The sequence below is a fragment of the Amaranthus tricolor genome, chromosome 4, assembly GCF_026212465.1.
Source record: "Amaranthus tricolor cultivar Red isolate AtriRed21 chromosome 4, ASM2621246v1, whole genome shotgun sequence".
NCBI lineage: Eukaryota > Viridiplantae > Streptophyta > Magnoliopsida > Caryophyllales > Amaranthaceae > Amaranthus > Amaranthus tricolor.
The window spans coordinates 15,055,657-15,077,490 of NC_080050.1; the positions used below are offsets into that span (position 1 = coordinate 15,055,657).

Sequence of the window (21,834 nt, forward strand, 5' to 3'; positions counted from 1 at the left end):
TTTGTGTTTTTACATTTATTATTATATATACACTAACATAAATAATTTTGTAATATATGTTTAATTTTTAATTTAAGATTACTTTATTCATTAAATTTCATTTTAATTATTTTTGTTGTTTATATATAGATTTTGAGTGTTATTTATAAAAAAAGTTGAATATTTGTTATTATTGTTAAACAATAATAGTAATGATTACTATTAATAACGATTTTTATTATTTAATAATAATAACAAATATTCAACTTTTTTTTTATAACCTTAAAATCATTATAGCTACCAATAAAGTATGCGACAATATATTGGTTTTATCACCAAGACAGCGACAATATTTTTTTAGCAATAAATTTTTTAATGGCAAAAGGTTTTGTCACTTTTTTTGTTGCTAAACCACTTTTGTGACAAAATAAAAGCAACATAAACCCTTTGTTGAAAAACACTATCCTCATTGTAGTGTTTGAGCATTTCACTTTTTGTTAACTGTTACTAACAGCGAACAAGCTTTTTGATTGTTTTGACTTTTCTTTTATGTTTTAAGCTAGCCATTGTAAATTTTCAAATTAGCCGTTACTTTGTTCATTGTTAATAACAACAAATAATAGCTATATAAATACACATCAAAATGGCTTATTTTATCACATTCAAATTCAACCAAAGTCGTAATGAAACCATTTCAAAGTTAAGGTATTTTCTTGTAACTAAAACATATGTTCATATCTTGTTTTCATATCTAGTGTTCATATTTAATGTTATTATTGAATTTACTTATTATTTTTAATTAATGTTATTATATTACTTTATTAGTATATGTCAAAGCTTCATTTAATAGAAGAGCACTGTCATTGTGGCTATAAAGTTGAATTCGATTTTAATTGGAGCGAATTTAATCCTGATCGTCAATATGTTGCTCGTCTAATTTTCCAAGATGAAGGGTTGGGATGTACCTACTTTAGGTGGGTTGATCCAGAGCGCAATCAATGGGAAAAATGAATTATTATTAAGCTCGATAAAGAAAATGAGGAGCTTAAAAACGAGATACATAACTTGAAAATGGAAGCAGATGATAAGGCGCATAGGAGGGAAGAGACAGAAAGGATAATGAAAAATTTTAAAAAGCAATGTTAGGTTGTACTGATTTTATTTCATGAATAAACTATGTATTTGTTATCGAAGTGGTTACATTATTAATGAAATAGTGTTGCATTTTCGGCAACATTGTTCCTATTTTATAATATGTTGTTTGAGTTATTTGAAATGCACTATTCTAATATAAACAAAGCCCTTATAGGCCAATGCATGATTCTAGGCGGAATGATTCATCGCCGAAAACTCTGAGCAATCACATTCAATTCATCTCTATAAATTGTTTCAGTTGACTTGTTTGAGCAGTTGAATATATTGGATGTTTGTCTTAAAAGCCAATTCTTTGTAGAGGTGTTTGGTATATTTAGGTATTGATTGTTGGCTATTTATTAGAGAAAAATGGGATCAATAAACGAAAACGAACCAAAAAAGGATAAAGCTAAATGGAGCAGCTTTTGTATTTTGGCTTAAAAGTCAACTTTTCAATTAGGTTAAAAGTCACTTATTAAATATTTTCTTGACTATTTGACCAATAAACGAATTAAAAGCCAAAAGCCAATAGAAAAATTAGGCAAAAATCAAAACCCAAGCACCCCATCATCCAAACCATTGTCTTCACCAGTAGGAAACAATAGTGACCTAAGTGATATAAATAATTCATAAAGCTCATAAAAGCTTTTAAATTCAAAAAACGTGTATACATTTAGTGATAGGTATCCAAACGGCCAAACCAGTTGTCGACCATATGTGATATTTATTAATTTTATTTTTAAACATATGCGAGAATGTGACCAATGTAATAGTATGCGAAAGATAAGTACTCCTAGTCATTATGTTCTTGCAGCAATTCAATACCGTTGAAAATAAATGTATGGGCTTGCCCAATTGGCCTCATTATTTTGCACAATAATATTAGCTATTTAATGATAGGTACATTTTGGTTGTATTCAAATTTATTTTTGGAAATTAAATTTTTGAAAATCCTATATATTGACATTGAGTTTTTGGTTTTTCTGTGGTAAATAAATTTTTTTTGCTTGTATCGTAATTTTAAACTTCTAACTTTTCCACCTGATAGATAAAAGGTTAAAGTTTTTGTTAATACGTTATTATTAACCATTACAATAACGTTTTTCATGAAAACAAACATAGTGATCATGCTTATGAGACACGTTTTTTGAAAATATGTACAAAATAAGCACTTAATTTAATAAAAAACTTAAACTTTTGTCTACCATATTGAAATGTTAAAATATTGGGGAGACCATGCGGTTTAAAAAAATTATTTGTGCACCTTGTAGAAAAGTTGAAAACTCAAGGTTACTGAGGGAAAATTTCTTTTATTTTTGTTTTTGAATGTTCTCATTTTACAAATTTGAATGAATTTTGTTAATCCAAAAATAAATTAATCTTTTATAGTTGTTCAAATTTGATACGAAAGATCAAATTTAAATATAATCTCACTTCATAAAATATTTATTTTGAGTAAAACTAATGAAGACTCAACTCATTTAAGTAATGATAATTCAAAACACATATTAAATTAAACAATAAATTAAGTGATTATATTTAGTTGTTTAAGTAGATCATATTAAATATTAAGTGATTCATTGATAAATATTTTAAGTCCAAAATATGTTGAATTAAGTTTGAATTAAAATGACTTAAGATAATGGTCTTTATTTAGATACGGATGATTTGAATTTGAATATAAACGTGTGTTTTAATGTTTTACACGTTTTGTTTTTTGAATGTTTGAATAAATAATTTGCTTGGTAATCAATGTATACTAATTATAGGTTTTCCTATAAGTATGGAGATATTTTGAATCTTAACTAAAAATAGGAAAAGGAATTCAAATTAAACTAAAATATAGGAATTTAATTTAAATAATATTTCCACGGTTTTATTATTTGAATTATTGGATTTTAAATACCTTGTATGAGCATTAACGTGGCAGCACATCAAAGAGATGAAATAGCTAAAAATAGCATCCAAAAACGTGTTTGAAAAAAGTCTCAAGTGGAGCGTTAGTTTTACTTAAGGCTCAAGGTTTTGAAGATTGGCCCAGATTAATTAGACTAGTGAGATTTTAGGATGAAGCTTCATTGTTTTGCAAGATTATGTTGAGGCGTGACATATATGTATATGAGGCTTCATTCAAGAATTAAGACGACAACACTTCTCATAATTTTCTCTCTTCTTGCATTAAAGATCTAATATTCATAAAGTGTTGTAAAACTTTGTTCATCTAACTTTTTCATTTGTAATAGGTTTTAGGATTAAAATGAGTTAGAACTTTTGATTATAATTATGCCTAAGCTTGAAATACTTTTTAAAGTATTCAATTTGTTTTCTCTTTTGTGAGATTGAGATTTGTACTTTTAACTTCAAGGGGAAGAACTAGGTGAGAGAAGATGGAGAGATCTTCTAAGTTGTCTTAAAGTACATTAATAAAAGGCGTTGAATCCTATGGGTTAGAAGAGAACCCATAGGCGGGGAGTTAGCTATTAATAGCTAAACCTCATTAACAAATCCCTTGTTCTTGTTTAAGTTTATTGACGCACATATTTTTTAGATATATCATTCGACCTAAAACAGTTCCAGAAAACTGTTTTGAAAGGTCTCGCAAGCTCTTGAGCTTATCTTCTAGAAAAATTTTTAAACGGGCATACTCTCTATTCACCCCCTTTAGAGAGTATTCGATCTCCTATCAATCTTCAACTGAATTAGCATATTTTAATTACTCACAAAAATTAGAAAATTATCACATTATCTATAATATTCTTATGAGTTCTAATTTATACAAAAATACAATTAAATTATCTTCAGCTGTATTTTTTACTAATTGTCTTTATGAGTTCTAATTTATACAAAAATACCCATATTACTTCACAATTTTTGTAGTCTCCTTTCTTATGAGTTCTCTTTTATTAGAAAAATATTCTTAAAAACTTGACAATTTATCTTAAAAGTTTCAACTATCACATAAGTATCTATAATTATTATGATTCCTTTTATTTCTCAACATTCATAACTAATCAAATAAAATATTTAAAGAAAATAGGAGGAACTACTACTAATCTTGTAACATCTCGGAATAACTCGGATCGTACGAAAAGAGAAGATGACCTTTTAAAAACAAGTATATATCGTCCGAGTCAAACCAGGATGTTAGAAGGCAGTTAAAAACGGATTTGAAATTAAGGGAAGCTTGCGGATCGAGTTCTATTAGCGTTATTAAGAACTACTAGATAATAAGAAATTCTTAGCAGCGGATAAGAACGAAAGGTTAAATCTACTTATTACAACTTGAGAACGAAAATCGCCTCATAAAAACCAAATGTTCTTCAAACTTAACTAGAAATTCTAATGATTTATTTCTTATCAAACTTCTATATTCTAAAGATTTATTTCTTCGAGGGTCAATCCTCACTCCCCAGACCTGCAACTTAACTTACTGCTAGTCATTGCCCAAATAGGAAACAACATCATCGCAGGGTCATTAAGACCAAAAGTACACGTCAGCAAACGTCGCATACCAAATAAATAATAACATAAGAGAAGGTTTTAATTTATTAGTTGACAATTCACAGAACCTTACGCTTCGATCATGCTTATTAAGAATAATTATTTTCATGTAAAGGTTAGTCAGCCATACTGCTGTACTATCCAGCCATACTGCCGGTACACTCCAAACTCCATAAGTGAGACAATACATTAGGGGGAGCTAACCCCTAAGCAAGTCTCTACCATAGACACTCGCCTTACTTCGGTGCCTATGGTTAAGTATGCATACCCCCGCGGTGGCTCATAATGCCCTCATATACCGCGAGTAACTCTTTTCCACCAATTGACGTCATACTACGTCCACTTTAAAGTTAGTGAGGTCATACTACCTCTGCTTATCAAAACAATGTATAAAAATTATTGATTCGAAAGATAACATTATTCGTACTATATATCCATGCTTCACTTTTGTATATCATTATTATATGATACATCGGACTAATGCGAACCACGCTGCGTGTACATACCTTAAGCAAGATAACCAACTCACAAGCGTCTTAATCAATTCCCGGTCACGAATCGACTTCCTACAAGGTTCAATCGTATTCGGAAAATAAGCACACATACACATTTTCCTCAAATCATCCATAACACACATATACAATCACACCCATACCTAGAATACTACACACAACATGAACATCCATCACCTGCTATAACATGGTATATACACAAAACCGGACAGCCTATACAATCTGTCCAGAAACTCAACTTAAAATTGTCAAACTGAAAATCCAATTTCACCGTTGCGTCCGGAAGGCGTCAAAACCCCCGGGTACTAATTTTCATAATTTATAACATAGTATAAGTATTTTTAACTTAATTTCAAAGGCAAAAATGTTCCAAAAACAGATTTTTTTAACATTTTTCTAACCCTACGGGATTCACCAAAATTTCATCAACAAATGAATTCCAAATGGTACATTGCCTATTAAATATCAATGACCAAATTTATATAATTCTTATGAACTATCTTTGAGATTAAATTCTTTGTTCAACAATAATTTCTTTAACCACACACATTTTTTTTACATGAACATTCATTTATATATATAAATTTCAAAATCACCCATCACACAAACCAATCCTATTCTTCACATATATGCATATCTAAAAACTCTAAAAAGAAACATTCTTCATCAATTTAGATAGAAAAATACATCCCAAAATCATACATGAAATTTTAAATTCTTAAATTAAACATGAATTATAAGATAAAACATATAATAATCATAGAATTTTAAATTAAAACTTAAGAATCAACATATATTAAGAATTACACTTACAATTGTAAAGGAAAACACCTAATGATCAAATGTAATGGAGTTAGGAATGTGGATTAGGAGGAATTTTGAAAGGATATGTTTTTTTTTGTCCTTGGAAACTTTAGAAATGAAAGGATGTCAAAATGAAAATGATTAAGGAATTAAGAAGGGTTAATTATATGGGATTAATGCCTTGATCCTTCATTACCCTAAGGGAGTTACAAGCTCCACCAAGAGTCCCTCCTATTTTCTTTTTTTTTTTTTTGAAAATAAAAGATGGTTTAAGGAAAAGTTTGGGCCCAAATAATTCTAATTGCCAAAAAGGATTGCAAATCTCATGACCAAGCCCAATAATAAATAAAATATATATATAGAAATAATATTACTAGTGAATTATTAAATATATCGGGAAGAAAATATCGGGAAAATATCGGGGTGTTACAGAACTATGCCTATGAGTATAAAAAAATGAATTGTATGAATAAATCATGAAAATAATTGAAAACTTTATTTGTGTTCGAGTCTCATTATACAAATAGGGGCCACCGAGCCAGGCTATCGGTTTCAAACATGTGTGGACTGTGGACCACATGCATACACCCATGCATGATATTACTAACTCAGTATTTTTCAAAACCTGGAAATAAAATATCTATTTGTATCAATTATTTTCCCTTTAACATAATTAAGTAAGACTAATTAAAGTGGCTAGTATTATTGATTACATTTAATTTTTATTAAACATTTTTAAATTTTACATTAATTTTTACATTATGAAGCTTCATGTAAGGTGTTTGTTTTAGCATTTTTTTAAAATTATTTTTTACTTTGAAACTAAATCGTTTGACTAAATGGATTATATTGGCTTATTTAAGGCTTAAAATTCTGACCTTAATCGTACCGAACCCATTTAATGAACAAATTATATCGGATTAGCAATCGAATCAGTTTTACCAGGCCTATATACAGAACAACTAATTAAATTAAACAATTTACTCAAAGAGTAAGCACATAAAATTTTCTATAAAAACATGAAGCAATGGCTACTTCTACTTCATAAACTTCATTCCTAGCTCCAACTTTCTCACTTTGTTCTTACCACTTTGTCTTTAACATTCAATGCCGTCATTGTTTGTTGTGTCTTCTCTGCTTGCTTCCAACTTAGCATCCCTTCCGTCTAAAGTAGGTATAACTACTTTATCCTTGGTCTTTGTGAATTTCAATTCATTTATTTTTTGGAACTGAAATTGGATTTGAAATTTATGTACCAAGAATCATAGTATGATTTAGTTTATGCTTAGTATACATGTTTGTTATAGTTATTATGATTTTTATCTTGTTTTACCTTGATTTGTTTTCATTCTGCTTATGGGTAGCTGTTAGTTGTGTAAGTAGTTGTAAGTTGTAGCCTTTAGATATATAATTAAAACTGTTAAATTTTTGGGTGTCTTTCTAGTTGTATAAATTAATATTATTGATTATAATTATGGTTGCTATTAGAACATAATTTGTTTAAAAAAATTAAAAAGAAAATTTTAAAATGATATTTATAATTTTAAAACACTATAAATTATCACGTTTTGAACATAACTAGTTGCACTTAGATAAGCTACTTAAATTGATATTACACAACCTACTTGTCTGAACAAAGGGAAATGTTTTCGTAAATAAAGTACCATTATTACTCCTATATCATAAATTTCATTGTGAGTTCCATCGTGGCGCCATTTTTTTTTATCTTTCTCTTTTGTGCTCCTTGATTGCGTCCAACTTTTTCTTCTTCAATGGAAGACAGGTACAACTTCTTTTACCACTTTTTTTTTCTTGGTAGTATTTAAGCATTTCCAAATTTTTAAATTTAACTCTGAAATTTAGGTTACAAATTTTGAAATTTATAACCAAAATAAACTCTTCTTCTTTAAGTTTATGTTTGCTACTTGCTCATGATTATTAGTACATAATAATTATTGGAAAATGTTTTGTGGTAACTCATAATTTTTGACTGTTTCACGTAGTAGACAAATACTATTTTTAATTTACATGGTGACTTCGACTTTTCAATTTTTCCACGTGTTAGACAATAGGAATTTTTTTTGTTAGCTTTACGCTATGACATTTTTATCAAAAAACAAACGCCGTGATCACCCTAACTGACCACATATTTCGAAATCCAATCGAAATAAGTACTTAATTTTACAAAACATATTGACACATAGTCTACCACATGAGAAATTAGAAGCTCAAGGTCACCACGCAGATTTAAAAAAAAACATTTGTTAAAATCTCAAAAACTCAGGGTCACCACGTGAAATTTCGTATAATTATTTCAGTCATTTAAATTTAAATTAATTTGGGATTTTCTCCATTACTATTTATTTTTTTGGTTGGGTTAATTGTACTAAATTTAATTTGTAATAGATAAAACTTAAAAGTATTTAAAACATACTCGATGACGCGATATTTATTAGACTTTATAACCGAATAAGAATCGACACAACTTTAAAAAAGAACTAAAATTATGTAAAGACCCGGTGTATAACCTAATATGAAACAACTAACTTTAAATCATTTTGATGACCCAAAGAACACCTCTAATCGTAATGGAAGAAAAATAATGATCAGAGTAAGACAAGCATGATCATAAATCTTGTTGAATAATTTTCTACATAAACTTCATTAAGAATGCTAGATTTATTTGGGTGATTCGCGGAATTTCAAATGATAAATATCTAACACTCAATAACAAGATCACAAACATATTATGATATGATTTATATAAGTACTAATAAAATTACAATCTTTTATGCGTGACTTGATTATTTGGTAGGGACTAAAAACTTTAAGGTCGTATTTGTCTATAAATCTCTTCAAGTAGCACCAATTTATAACTTCAAAGTAAAAGAGTAAAGATAAATTATTTATTCTTTTACTTTTAAGGGAGAAATATTAATTGTGAAATTAATTGATTAGGGATTTTTTCATTATTCACCATCACAACTCTAACCCCTACATATATATATATATATATATATATATATATATATATATATATATATATATATATATATATATATATATATATATATATATATATATATATATATATATATATATATATATATATATAAAAGATATATTAGGTTATAAACAATGATGCACTAATTATAGCCTAGTCCAACATTTATGTATGACTTTTTTCGGAGACAAAGGGATAATTTAGGGTTTGACCAGGTAAATAATTGATGGGATAGAGGAGTGTTGGTGGTGGAGGGAGGTTACAAGGTCATGTCACATGTGTTTGACTTGATGAAGAGTCAACATATTAGTTTGAACTTTACTTTGAATTTGATGAGGGATAGATTTGTAATTTACAATAAGAAATATTTTTACTCTATATAGCTTTTTGTTTTTTGTTTAATTGAAAAGTTCTTTAACAAGCCATCTTTGATTATTTGATTTGATTCAATTAAAAGTTAAAAGGAATTATAAATTCTTTAATTTATTTTGTAATTAAAATTTATTTATTGGAAAAAGTTGGAAACACAAAAACGAAAAGGAAGGGTCAAAACCAGTAGCAAACGGGTCAAAACCCACGTGAAAATTGATCAGCCTATACGCGAGCTTTCAACCCATCGAAGCCTGTCGTGGCCCAAAGCCTTCTTCCTTCTTCTTCTCTATACTTTGTGTCCATCAATGGCGTCTATGGAGTAACAACCCTGCCCGTGATGTGTCAATAGTCGTCTCCCCAACACCGCCCTTAGAACCCGACCAACAACCCTAATCCGATTCCGACCAGTACCACCACACCCAGTCGTCGTGTTCGTTAATTCTCCTTTGTTTTCTTTTTAAAATTAGAAATAATATGGGGACAAAGTATATCATCAAATGTTATTAATAATTGGTCTTATTTATGTGCAAAACGTCTAACTATTGTATGATTATGTTTTGGCATCGATTAATGATAAAATTTCACAAGTATCATAGATTTAATCAAATAGGGAATTAAAAACTAGGGTTCATATTTTTGAAACTAAATTGGGTAATTGTTTTTACATTACCAAACAAAGCAACAATTAAATTATTGAATTATTAAATTCAAACACTAAAGAACTAATTTTTTTAACTCAAATACCAAAAATCAAATTTTGAAAATGATTTTCGACATTGGAGCTTTTAAGTGACGAAAATAAAAATAAATAAAACACATATATTAATTATTCAAGTAAATCAAATATTATTTTGAGTATTTATATACATCAAAAGAATCAAAATTATTAATTTTATGTATCATATACAAAAATTAAAATAAAATCTTAATTATATATCTTTTACTTCAAAATAATTAAAATTATATTTTAATCAAGCAATTTAAATCCACACATCACCATTTCTTAATTAAATCAAAGTAGTAAATTTTAGCATAATCATATTATAATATTACAAAAGGCTAAATGATACCACTACTGGATTTTATTTGTTGCGATTAGATGTTTTATATAATATTTATCTAACACTAATAACATGATCACATACATAACATAATATGAATTATAGAAGTAGTAATCGAATTACAACATTTGATGCGTGACTTGACTGATCGGTAAGAAATGAATTCTTAATACTATTACTTGTCTATTAATTCACCAATCATCAAAATCCTACACCCATGGGAATCTGAAACTGAACTAGTTCGCAAAAAGTTGCAAACGTGACTTCCTTTTCATAATTAAGTTAAATTTGCAGTTTAAATTGGTTAAGGGTTAAATAGTTGGATGGTTTAAAAGCAAGAAAATGAGGGATTAATCTAGGTATACAGTCTTATACTCCTAAGGTAACTTGCAAGGTAAAACTAGCTTTGAATTGAGGGGTCATTCTACATCCCTGGTGGGAAAAGGTACATAAAATTTGCTAATAAGATGACCTTCCTTCTATGATCATGTGCATAGATTTTGGCTGATATATATGGTATACTTAGTTGATGTTACATGCATTGTTTTTATCTCCTAACAAGCGTGGTGCTCCTTTCATCAGTCATGCAGCAAGTCGTAAGGAGAGGTATTCATTACTGGAGGAGTTTGAATGCTGCACATCTTCCTAATGATATGGTCGAAAAGGGCCAAAACCGAGTGATGGATGCTTCCCTCACTCTCATTCGTGAAAGGGCAAAGCTCCAAGTAAACCAGCTTTTTACATTACATAATAATATATATACAATGAAGCTTACATTGTCGTCCCTTGTTGATTACATGACATCATTGTTTAATGTTTAATTGTTGTTTCAGGGGGAGCTAGTACGGCGTGAAGGAGGTGCTAAAGCAGTAAGTACACTCCTTGGAGTACCTTTGGGCCATAATTCTTCATTTCTTCAGGGGCCAGCTTTTGCACCTCCATTTATTAGGGAGGCTATTTGGTGCGGAAGCACAAATAATACTACGGAAGAAGGTAATACTATCATTCACCGTTATTGATTCATAATTGTCATGTTGGTCATTAGATAGGTGAAAACCATTTAAGGCTCTCCTCCTGTGTGTGTTAGAATTTAGAAAATGGGCTTGGGCAACCCAAAAAAAGTAGAAGAGGTAACTCACTTACAAGTTACGACCCAAAGGAGTTTCACTAGTAAGAGTTACTTAAGTTTTATTGTGAAATATACTCTTCTGTTTCTCTAATGTAGGATACTCACATGTACGTAACAAATAGGCACTTTAACACTGTGTATCATCAAGTTAATTGATGAAAGCTTATTTTAATCTTTAATTGCATCTTGTTTGAACTTTTGTAAGTTCAAGCTACATCTCATTCTTCTCTACTAAACATTGGATTATGATTTTGATTTCCGCCATTAAAGTTGTGAAATGACGCAGGCATAGAAATAGACAACCCTCTAGTCCTGGCAGATGTTGGTGATCTTCATGTTCAAGAGATCAGAGCTTGTGGCGTGGATGATAGTAGATTGATGGACATTGTCTGTGAGTCGGTCAAGATTGTAATGGAAGAAGTAAGCTATGCATCTTTTCTGTGTTCTCAAATATATTCGTTCTTTTAACGTCTTATTATCTCACCATTCATCAAGTAATCAATCACAACTTACTAGAGATGTGAATTTCTGACCACGGATTTGGCAGGAACCTCTGCGCCCTTTAGTATTAGGTGGTGACCATTCACTATCTTACCCAATTGTAAAAGCTATTTCTGAAAAGCTTGGAGGACCTGTAGATATTCTACATCTTGATGCTCATCCAGATATCTATAATGAGTTTGAAGGAAACAGATATTCTCATGCGTCTTCTTTTGCTCGTATAATGGAAGGCGGTTATGCACATAGGCTGTTGCAGGTTATCACAGATTCAACTGAGATATTTTTGCTGTTACACTTACTTTTTGGCATGGAAGTAATGGCTTAAAGTGAAAACTGTTGGAATTGTCTGTTAAATTGTTCAGGTAGGTCTAAGATCTATAAACTATGAAGGACGTGAGCAGGGAAAAAAGTTTGGCGTCGAGCAACATGAAATGCGAAATTATTCAAAAGAACGCGAGTACTTGGAAAGTCTGGTATAACTTATTCTTTCATTACACTCCGTATATTTTCATTGCAGTGTAGTTTCTTTTATCTGAATTTTGATTGTCATTCTTGTGATTCTTTCCTCATCGTGAACTATCTCAGAAACTGGGGGACGGAGCAAAGGGTGTCTACATATCAATTGATGTAGATTGTCTTGATCCCGGATTTGCGCATGGTGTGTCGCATTTTGAGCCAGGAGGTCTGTCTTTCCGCGATGTTCTCAACATTTTGCATAATCTTCAGGGTGATATCGTGGGTGCAGATGTGGTTGAATATAATCCACAACGCGACACTGCTGATTTTATGACTGCTATGGTTGCTGCTAAATTTGCAAGGGAACTTGCTGCAAAAATGTCTAAGTGACTATGTTCACTAGCATGAAACTAAATAATAAGACTGTATTAGTTAGTAGTTATATAGTCTAAATAATGCCAAATGCGTGCAACTATGGTACAGTTTATGAAAGCATGATTTTAAGATTCTCATTTCTCTACTATTTTTGTTTATATAAAGTGTGCATATATATTTCAATATCAAATGATCTTTTTTACAAAAAAATGGGAATATTATTATAACAAAGACAAAAACTGTAACAGAGGCAACCAAGACTAAAGGCATAAAAAAGCCCGGGAGGGGAAAAGGCCATCGAAAAATGACCTACAGAGGCAACCAAGACTAAAGGCATAAAAAAGCCCGGGAGGGGAAAAGGCCATCGAAAAATGACCCCATTGAGATAGGTTACCTAAGATAAAAATATAGGGGTGATTATGTTGAGAAAAGTGGTAATATATTCAATGCAATCAAACGAACAATAATAATACCACAATCAAGCACAATAAAGTAAAAATGCGAAAGTAAAGCACACACGATATTTTTACGTGGAAACCTAATGAGGGAAAAAACCACGGGACCGTAAGTGGTACCAAACTCTTCCACTAATCACCAATAAAATTAATGGGTACAACCAAAATCCTCTCTAGATAATACTAGAGGCAACACAAACACCAAACAACCCTAAAACTTCACTCAAAAGTGGTAAAATAATAATTAGAGCAAAATACAAAATACCCACTTACAATGCACAAAACGACAATCCAACATTTCATCGTCATGCCGAATATCTCCCCTTACAACTCTAGGAGTCATCTGTGGTATGACTGGTTCAAAAGTGATTGGTGTATGAGAGGATGTTTGTTGCTTTGGCTTTTCAATATCTTCAATATTCTGATCTTCAAAGAACACAACATCTCTGCTTTAGAGAATTTTTCTGTCTACTGGATCCCATAACTTGTACCCAAGAGCATCGTCAGAGTACCCTAAAAATATGCACTGATTTGTCTTCTTATCTAACTTGGATCTCTTATCTCTAGGAATGTGAACAAAAGCATGACATCCATATACCCTCAGGTGCTTGTAGGAGACATCTTTACTGGTCCAAACTTTCTGAGGAACATCACCATCAAGAGGATTTGAAGGTGAAAGGTTAATCAAGTACACAGCTGTAACTAATGCCTCTGCCCAGAAAGACTTGGACAACTTTGCATGAGAGAGCATACATCGGATTCTTTCTTCAATTGTTCTGTTCATCCTCTCTGCAACTCCATTTAATTGAGGTGTCTTTGGAACTGCTTTCTCAAGCTTAATGTCTTGAATCTTGCAGTAGCTTTCAAATAGGCCTTTATACTCACCACCATTATCAGCTCTCACAACCTTAAGCTTTCTACTTGTTTCTCGCTCAACTATAGCATGAAACTCCTTGAAAGCAGAAAGTACCTGATCTTTGGTTTTCAAAACAGTAACCCACACTTTTCTAGAATAATCATCAAAAAAGAAATAAAGTAAAGAGCACCACTATGGGATTTAGTATGTATAGAACATACATTAGTGTGGACAAGATCAAGAGCATACTTTCTCCAAGTAAATAGTGCCTTTGCCAACGACCTTGGATGACCTATCATTTCCCATTCTTACACTACCAAAATCTCCACTAGTGTAGGACGAGAAGTAGTTTTGATGCGGAGTAAGATGATATGAAGTACCCGAATCAATCACCTAATTGCAATCATCACAAGCTACATTCAAGCACTCTTTATCACCAATGAAGAGCAAATCATCATCACTAATTGCTAGAGCTGTAGTATTTTTCTCTTTAGACTTCGACTCAGTGGAATGTTCTTTCTTTTGACTTGTCTCGTTTCATTTTTCTGCAGAACCTATTAATATGACTTGGCTTGTCACAGTAATGACAAATAATTCTACTCTTGGATTTAGACTTGTCTTTGAAATTGTATCTACCTCGAGAAGCTTGACTTTTGCTTCTTTCCCTATTAGAAACTTGTGCAATATAATGAACTTCATAATAATTATCCATTGTCAACTCACCATCAGGAGCAGAATTGATAAGTGATACAAATAGTGTGTCCTAACTCTCTGGCAATGATGAAAGTAGCAATAGTGCCTGTAACTTATCATCTAAAGACATTTTCACTGCAAACAACTGATTAATTAAACCTTGAAATTCATTCAAATGTACTACCATGCTATTACCATCATGAAATTCTAACTTTACCTATTTTCTCATCTATGACACTTTACTTAAGGCATTCTTCCTCTCATACATAGCCTTAAGTTTCATCCATAATTCATATGTATCAGTGTCATTGGCAATATGTTGGAGCACACTAATATCAACAAATTGTCTTATGGTTCAACCGCTTTCCGATTCAAAATTTTCCATTTACTTTAATCTTGACCAGTGGGCATAGACTCATTTAAGATTGGTTCATAAAAATCTTTCACATAAATAATATCTTCCATCTTAGTTTTCCACACAGCGTACTTGGTAGAGTCTAAATAAATCATACCATGCATACTAGTTTTATCATCCATCATAAACAACACTAGAGTTTTACCCAAGTAAAATAGACCAAGCTCTTGATACCACTATGTTGAGAAAAGTTGTAATATAACACACACTTTCTCCCTTTGTATTGTTAGATGAACAAAAATAACCAATCCAATGAAACAAAGAATAATAATCCCACAATCAAGCACAATAAAGTAAAAATGCGGAAAGTAAAGTACACACGATATTTTTACGTGGAAACCCTATGAAGGAAAAAATCCACGGGACCATAAGTGGTACCAAACTCTTCCACTAATCACCAATAAAATTACTGGGTACAACCAAAATCCTCTCTAGACAATACTAGAGGCAACACAAACACCAAAAAACCCTAAAACTTCACTCAAAAGAGGTAAAATAATACTTAGGGCAAAATACAAAATACCCACTTACAATGCACAAAACGACAACTTACAAACAAAAACACATTACCAACCTAGGTCTACACCAGCAGATAAAGTATTACACCATTAGCATACCACAAACACACGCCTATATGCAACCTATATCACTCTAGTCCATAACACCTCGAACTATCTGTTGTGTAGCACACACTACAAAAAAATGTGGCTTATACCTACACTTTATTTGCCTCAAATAATTAAGTGTGATAAATTAATTTTATTGAAGTACGCTTATTAAGCCTGAGATTAATAGTCACACTTATAAGTGTGATGAAAGAACAAATTATTTTACCCTCACTTATAAGCGTGACTAAGCTTGTCTAAATAAACAAAAAAGAAAAATAGATCAGACACTACACCCTTGTGAAGAATTAGAAGCTACACAAAATAGATCAGTCCTTCTACATAAAACATTTTGGCACACTATTATTTCTTCTCTCCAACATCAGTCCATTTTGCATTTGTACTTAGCTACGCACACCCAAAGTTGCTGCATACCACTTGGGATCAAACAGTTTTCGCGCACACACACATTTAGTCTTCCTTTTTCACATTTGGCACAACAAGTTCACTATCATACATATTTCCTCTTCCAGCCAGGCATCACATCAAATATACCATATCAGAATTTCAAGACCAAAACAGCACAAAAATTAACAGTTATTTGTAGGCTGTTTGTACCGCACACACCAGTTGCAGCCCCATGGTATTGCCTTTTCTGCTTGTTTACCAAAATTTCACACTTTGATCTATGTCTCTACGAATTGTCCTTTATCATCTGTTTTGTGACTAATTTAATTCTCATTTTCTATATTAAAGTACACTAGCAAACATTTATCACTAAGAAAACTCCATAACAAAAGAGCTGATACAATAGTACAGTGCTTAGCATACAGTATTAGCTTATATAGGACAACAATTGTAGTATACATTCATCACTAATAATTGAATTCTCAGATCACCACTGTATGTCAGTTTCTCAACTAGAATCAGCTTTGCAGAATGCCTACACATAAAAGAAAACAAACAACAAATAATACTCCAACATAAGCAAAAAAGAAACAGCCTTGAAGTTTAGTAACCCCAGCCCAAAACATGACCTCCCTAACAATATTATGAATTGTAGGGATTCTCAAGAGCTTGCAGTGATGATAGTTTCATGTCCCAACCATGTCATGAGTTGGGTAATTTAGGTTGTTGAGGAACACCTTTTTGCCCACACATTTATCCTTAAAATTATGATGTACAATATTTTTCTCCCAATTTGGCGATGAAATTTTTGACTTTGATCTTATTTCTTTCATACCAAATAATTCATATTATTTTCAGAGTAATACGGCAGTACCAAACTCCACATTTTCTTTATACTTTTTTTCCTTGCAAGCCCACTCCATGCTTTTATGGAAATTATATTCCATATTCCCCTTGTAGCACATCATTAATTCCCCACCATTGTAATACACACATCCAATGTTTCCTATTAAATTAAGTTGGACTTATTAAGAAAGCCAGCAAATAATCGGGAAACACGAGGTGTACACTGCACACACTCTATAAGCCAAGAAGACATATATTATCCTAAAACCATATTGCAATGGAAAGGTCTCCAATAACTTATAAAATGTGCTCACCATCTTTAATTTATCGATGTGGGATAAACCATCCCAATATTTTCAAGTGAAATGATAAGAAAAGAGGATGTGCTTTACAGTTTCTGCTTCAAGATTGCAGAAAGGGTAAAGTGCTTGTGATTGAGTCAATACTCCTAGTTTCTGCATTACATCATCTGTTAATAATTTTCCATGAGCAGGAAGCCTTATGCATAAGGTAATTTCTCAGTTGCGCACTTGAAGTGGCAATATTGCAATACTTGGGTCTAGTTGTTCACAAATCTTTTGCTGTAGGCTCTTTGTGGATAAGAGACTGTTTGTTGACCATTTCCACTACACATTATCTTGTCTTCCCCATGTAGGCTTATTTTCCATACACGTTAAAAGTCATTATCATCACCCTTTTCCTAGTCATACAAATTTTTTCTCCATTTTAATCACCATTCCCATATCTCGTCACACCAATCTCCTACTTCTTTAATTGTTTTCTTTTCCTGTGTTGATATATGAAAGAGTCTAGGGAAAACATCTTTCAGTGGTCTTGATGTACACCATGTGTCATTCTAGAACTGTATTGTATCACCTTATCTTACTTTATTTCTGAGCCCTTCCTCAACTACACATCTCATGTTTTTATATATTCCTGATCACTTGCTAGAGTTGCCCAAACCTCATTATACATTCTTAATACAATTCTAAAGGCTATCATTCTCATAGGAAAATTAAATTCCAACAATTTAGATTTTAAATTTATGCCTTTGTTAAATGTTGAAAATTAGATATCAAATCTAAAGTAATATATATGCGTAAGTAACGAAGTGCACAAAGATTTAACGAGATTGATTTAACCACGTCTACGTCCTTGGTTGCCTACTTCCTTGTATTGATGTATCAAAATGTGTACTTCTCGAACTCAAGAATTCTAGAAAAGAATGTTAGGATTATTGGTGACTTGGTTCACCAAGTAATCAACACAAGATTAAGAAAATTAATCTAGCTTGTTAGTGTTAGTAAGAAGAGGACAAAAGTACTACATTGTGATCTGATGATGGAGAATCATCTAAGTACACAAGTACATTATACTATGTGTTAGTGGGTGCGTGTATGAAGTAATAATAATGCATTGAGCATTGATGAGTATGGGGAACAAGGGACATTTGGCAAGGAGGAAATGAGGAACAAAACAACACACTGCAAGCTGCTCGACCAGCCACTTGTCCGAGCATAGGTCGAGCGAATTTGTTTCCTCCTATTTGTTCTGTTTCTGCCTTCAGTTGTGAATGCTATATTGCTGCCCTCTTCTTGTGGTTATTTTCCCTATAGATAACTTAGTCCTAGGTCCTTTATACTTGCACTAAAGTCTCATACATAGAGCATCCTTACATAGCTTATTTTCTCCTTAAATTAGCTCTCCTCTACACATAACCTCCATTGTAATTTCTCTCAAGTTTATATTTCTCCCTTAAACACATTAATAATAATCCTAGGTTAGATGGTTGATGTATCCCGTTAATTGGTGAATTACCTTAAATCTTTGTCTTGATTATTTCTTTATTATTGTCATTCATTACACTAACTTGCATTTTTTGGTTCCTACACTAAGACACATCATAAATTCTCATCTTAACATCATTTTGAGATCCTTGAGTGAGGTAATACACCTCTCCTTTCAATTGGTATCAGAGCCAAGGGTTTATTACGGGTTATTTGAGGTGTTATTGGTGGTCATTTTAAATCCAACATGTCAACAATGAAGTTAGACATTAAGAAGTTTGATAGGAACACAATTTTTAGTTTATGGCAAGTGAAAATGAAGGCACTCTTGGTGTTCATAAGGCACTTGAAGGTGATGAGAGGAAGCCCATTGGTATGAGTAAGGCTAAGTGGGAAGAGTTGGATGCAAAATCTTTATCTGCCATACAACTTTGTCTTTCCAATGATATTTTGAGGGAGGTTGTAAAAGAGGTAACATCAAAAGGGATTTGGGAGAAGTTGGAATCACTCATTATGGCCAAAAGCGTTACAACCCGATTACTCTTAAAGAGTAGATTGTATGATCTCCGATTGCAAGAAGGTAAGCCTATGAAACCTCATCTTGATGAACTATACTCTATAGTTTTAGATTTGCAAAATATTGAGGTTTCACTTGATGATGAAGACTTGACCATTCTCTTATTATGTTCTCTACGTACCCTCTTCTTATAAGCCTTTTAGAGAGACTTTGTTATATGGTAGAGACACATTGTGTAGTGAGGATGTTAGAAAGGTCTTAACACAAAAGGAACTTATTGATCCGCAATTTGCACAAAAGTTGTCCATTGAGTCTAATGATGTATTGTTTGTTAAAGATTCAAATAGGAACAAGAGAGGTATGACTTGTAACTATTGTAGGAAAAAAGTCCATCTTAAGAGAGATTGCTGGAAGTTGAAAACCAAACAATCCGTTGATTGCAAGTCCAAAGGAACTAGCTCCACCGAGGCTAGTTATGTTGAGGAAGAATATGATGTTGGTGTTCTTGTTCTTACTAGTGAGTACAAGGGTGGTGATTCTTGGGTATTGGGATTCGTGATATTCAAGCCACATGACTTCTAACTCTATTTTCTTCTAAACTTATCAAAAGGTTGATGGAAGAAAATTCAAGATGGGCAATGAGGTTAGTTGTCGAATACTTGGCTTAGGAGTTGTTAAAATCATTGTCAAGGGTCTTAAGTTGTTCCAAGCCTGAATAGACACTTAATTTCCGGAGTCCTCCATGTTCCAAGCATGAATAAGCACTTAATTTCCTTGATACTTTAGATAAAGGTTTTAGGTGCATTGGTAATGGTGGAGTTATGAAGCTTAGCAAGGTTCTTAAGTTGTTCATGAAAGGGTCCATTAATGATGATGACTTATATAAGCTACTTGGTTCCACCTTAATTAATTTGGTTTATGATGCCACTACTTTAACCAAGCATGGTGATGATGATACTTCTTTTGATGACTGTAATCCCCATATCTCCCAACAAGTCCATGGGTTGTATGCACTTGGTTGGTAATTAATCATACTTTTTCATAAGCCCTCAGAGGGCATTGTAGTGCATGTGCTTTTGTGTGTTTTGTGCACATGTTTATTTTGTTTTGTTGAGTATGTTACTAGCTGGATATGTTTTGTGAGCGTTGTTGGATGAACTTTGAAACTGATGTTTTGTGACTTCGACAGCACAAGTCAAGGTGGAGATTGTTAAGATTATTGGTGACTTAGTTCACCAAGTAATCAAAACAAGATTAAGAAAATTAATCTAGCTTGTTAGTGTAAGTAAGAAGTGGACACAAGTCCTACATTGTGATTGGATGATTGTAACAGTAGTGGCACTCTCGATACAAGATTAAAATTTAATAATGATAATAATAATAATATCTAATACAATAATATAGCGGAAGTCTCAAATGCCGAACTGATAAAAAAAACTTCAAATCATACAAACTAATATTCTTTAAAATAAAATAGTAAAAAATATTACATCTGATAAAAAATATTGTTTGTTCAAAATAAAAAAGAGATACATCATAATCAAGTCATCATGAAAGGTACAAAAAGCCGCTAAGTTCTCGATATATAGTCAATGTTGCGGCTTGGATCGAAACCTGAAGCTAAACCTTCCTGCAAAATACTGCCATCCATGATACGAATGACAGCCGTTTGAATCGGAATCAACGTCTAACGCCGAGTACAAACTCCTCAACAATATAATAATATGACAATCATAATATATTCACGAGATGTGAAAAAGTACATTGCAAGCCTTGATTTTAAGTTCCTCGGTTCTCGTTTCTCATTTTCAATTCTGGAATATTTTCAACAATTTTTCACATTTATCACTCGAATGTAAATAACGTATTGGCTACATTCACCTACATTTGGTAACTATAAGGTTCATCCAATGGTTCTACTTAGACCCAAAAATCACATTTGCACAACACATAGAATAATGACTATCTGATATATGTAAGGGTCTGGCAAGAAGAGGAACATGTTCCACACTCTAACTGTGATGGAAACCGTCACTGCACCAATTTTTATGCTCGAGCTTCTACAGGATGGACTCTCTCGAACCCCCTGTCTAACCCCGCATTTCTACGTGCCGGGAAACACGAGCGCCGGATTACACAGCAGTCCATGGTTCGACATTTCCTTACTATCAGAGTCATTCATCCAAGTACACAAAATTTCAAACAAGACTCCATGTTAGGTATTTCACATTGCTATAAGTCAACCCTAGTCTAGTTAAACTCAAAGTCAACATCTTTTAAAGGAAAAGTCAATATATTTACTAATTCGATAATTAAGAGATTACCATAAAAAAAAATTCACAAATTATGACAATGTTCTAGGGGCTATATATGTTCTTTATAAGACTATATAAACTTGTAAAACTTAAGGAAAATTTCCGTAAT

General features: G+C 32.0%; 1 protein-coding gene across 2 annotated transcripts; it reads left to right on the forward strand.

Annotated features, from left to right (window-relative positions):
• The first annotated feature begins 6,839 nt into the window (after window positions 1-6,839).
• LOC130811446 (arginase 2, chloroplastic/mitochondrial-like) lies at window positions 6,840-12,960 on the forward strand. Of its 2 annotated transcripts, none has more exons than XM_057677770.1 (7): window positions 6,840-7,104; window positions 10,950-11,092; window positions 11,201-11,360; window positions 11,783-11,916; window positions 12,044-12,253; window positions 12,360-12,470; window positions 12,583-12,960. In XM_057677770.1, the coding sequence occupies exons 1-7, from the start codon at window positions 7,038-7,040 to the stop codon at window positions 12,841-12,843; spliced, it is 1,086 nt and encodes a 361-aa protein (XP_057533753.1). In that variant the 5' UTR covers window positions 6,840-7,037; the 3' UTR covers window positions 12,844-12,960. The 2 variants fall into 2 exon arrangements, with proteins under 2 accessions (XP_057533753.1, XP_057533754.1); XM_057677771.1 differs by having other exon boundaries at window positions 6,958-7,100.
• The last annotated feature ends 8,874 nt before the right edge of the window (window positions 12,961-21,834 follow it).

What these genes read in the sequence shown, in the direction of transcription:
- LOC130811446 (XM_057677770.1), top strand. Translation starts at nt 7,038, where the DNA reads ATGCCGTCATTGTTTGTTGTGTCTTCTCTGCTTGCTTCCAACTTAGCA. An exon ending in ATGCACATAGGCTGTTGCAG is followed by an intron (nt 12,254 to 12,359) that starts GTTATCACAGAT and finishes TAAATTGTTCAG; the next exon opens with GTAGGTCTAAGATCTATAAA. An exon ending in GCGAGTACTTGGAAAGTCTG is followed by an intron (nt 12,471 to 12,582) that starts GTATAACTTATT and finishes GAACTATCTCAG; the next exon opens with AAACTGGGGGACGGAGCAAA.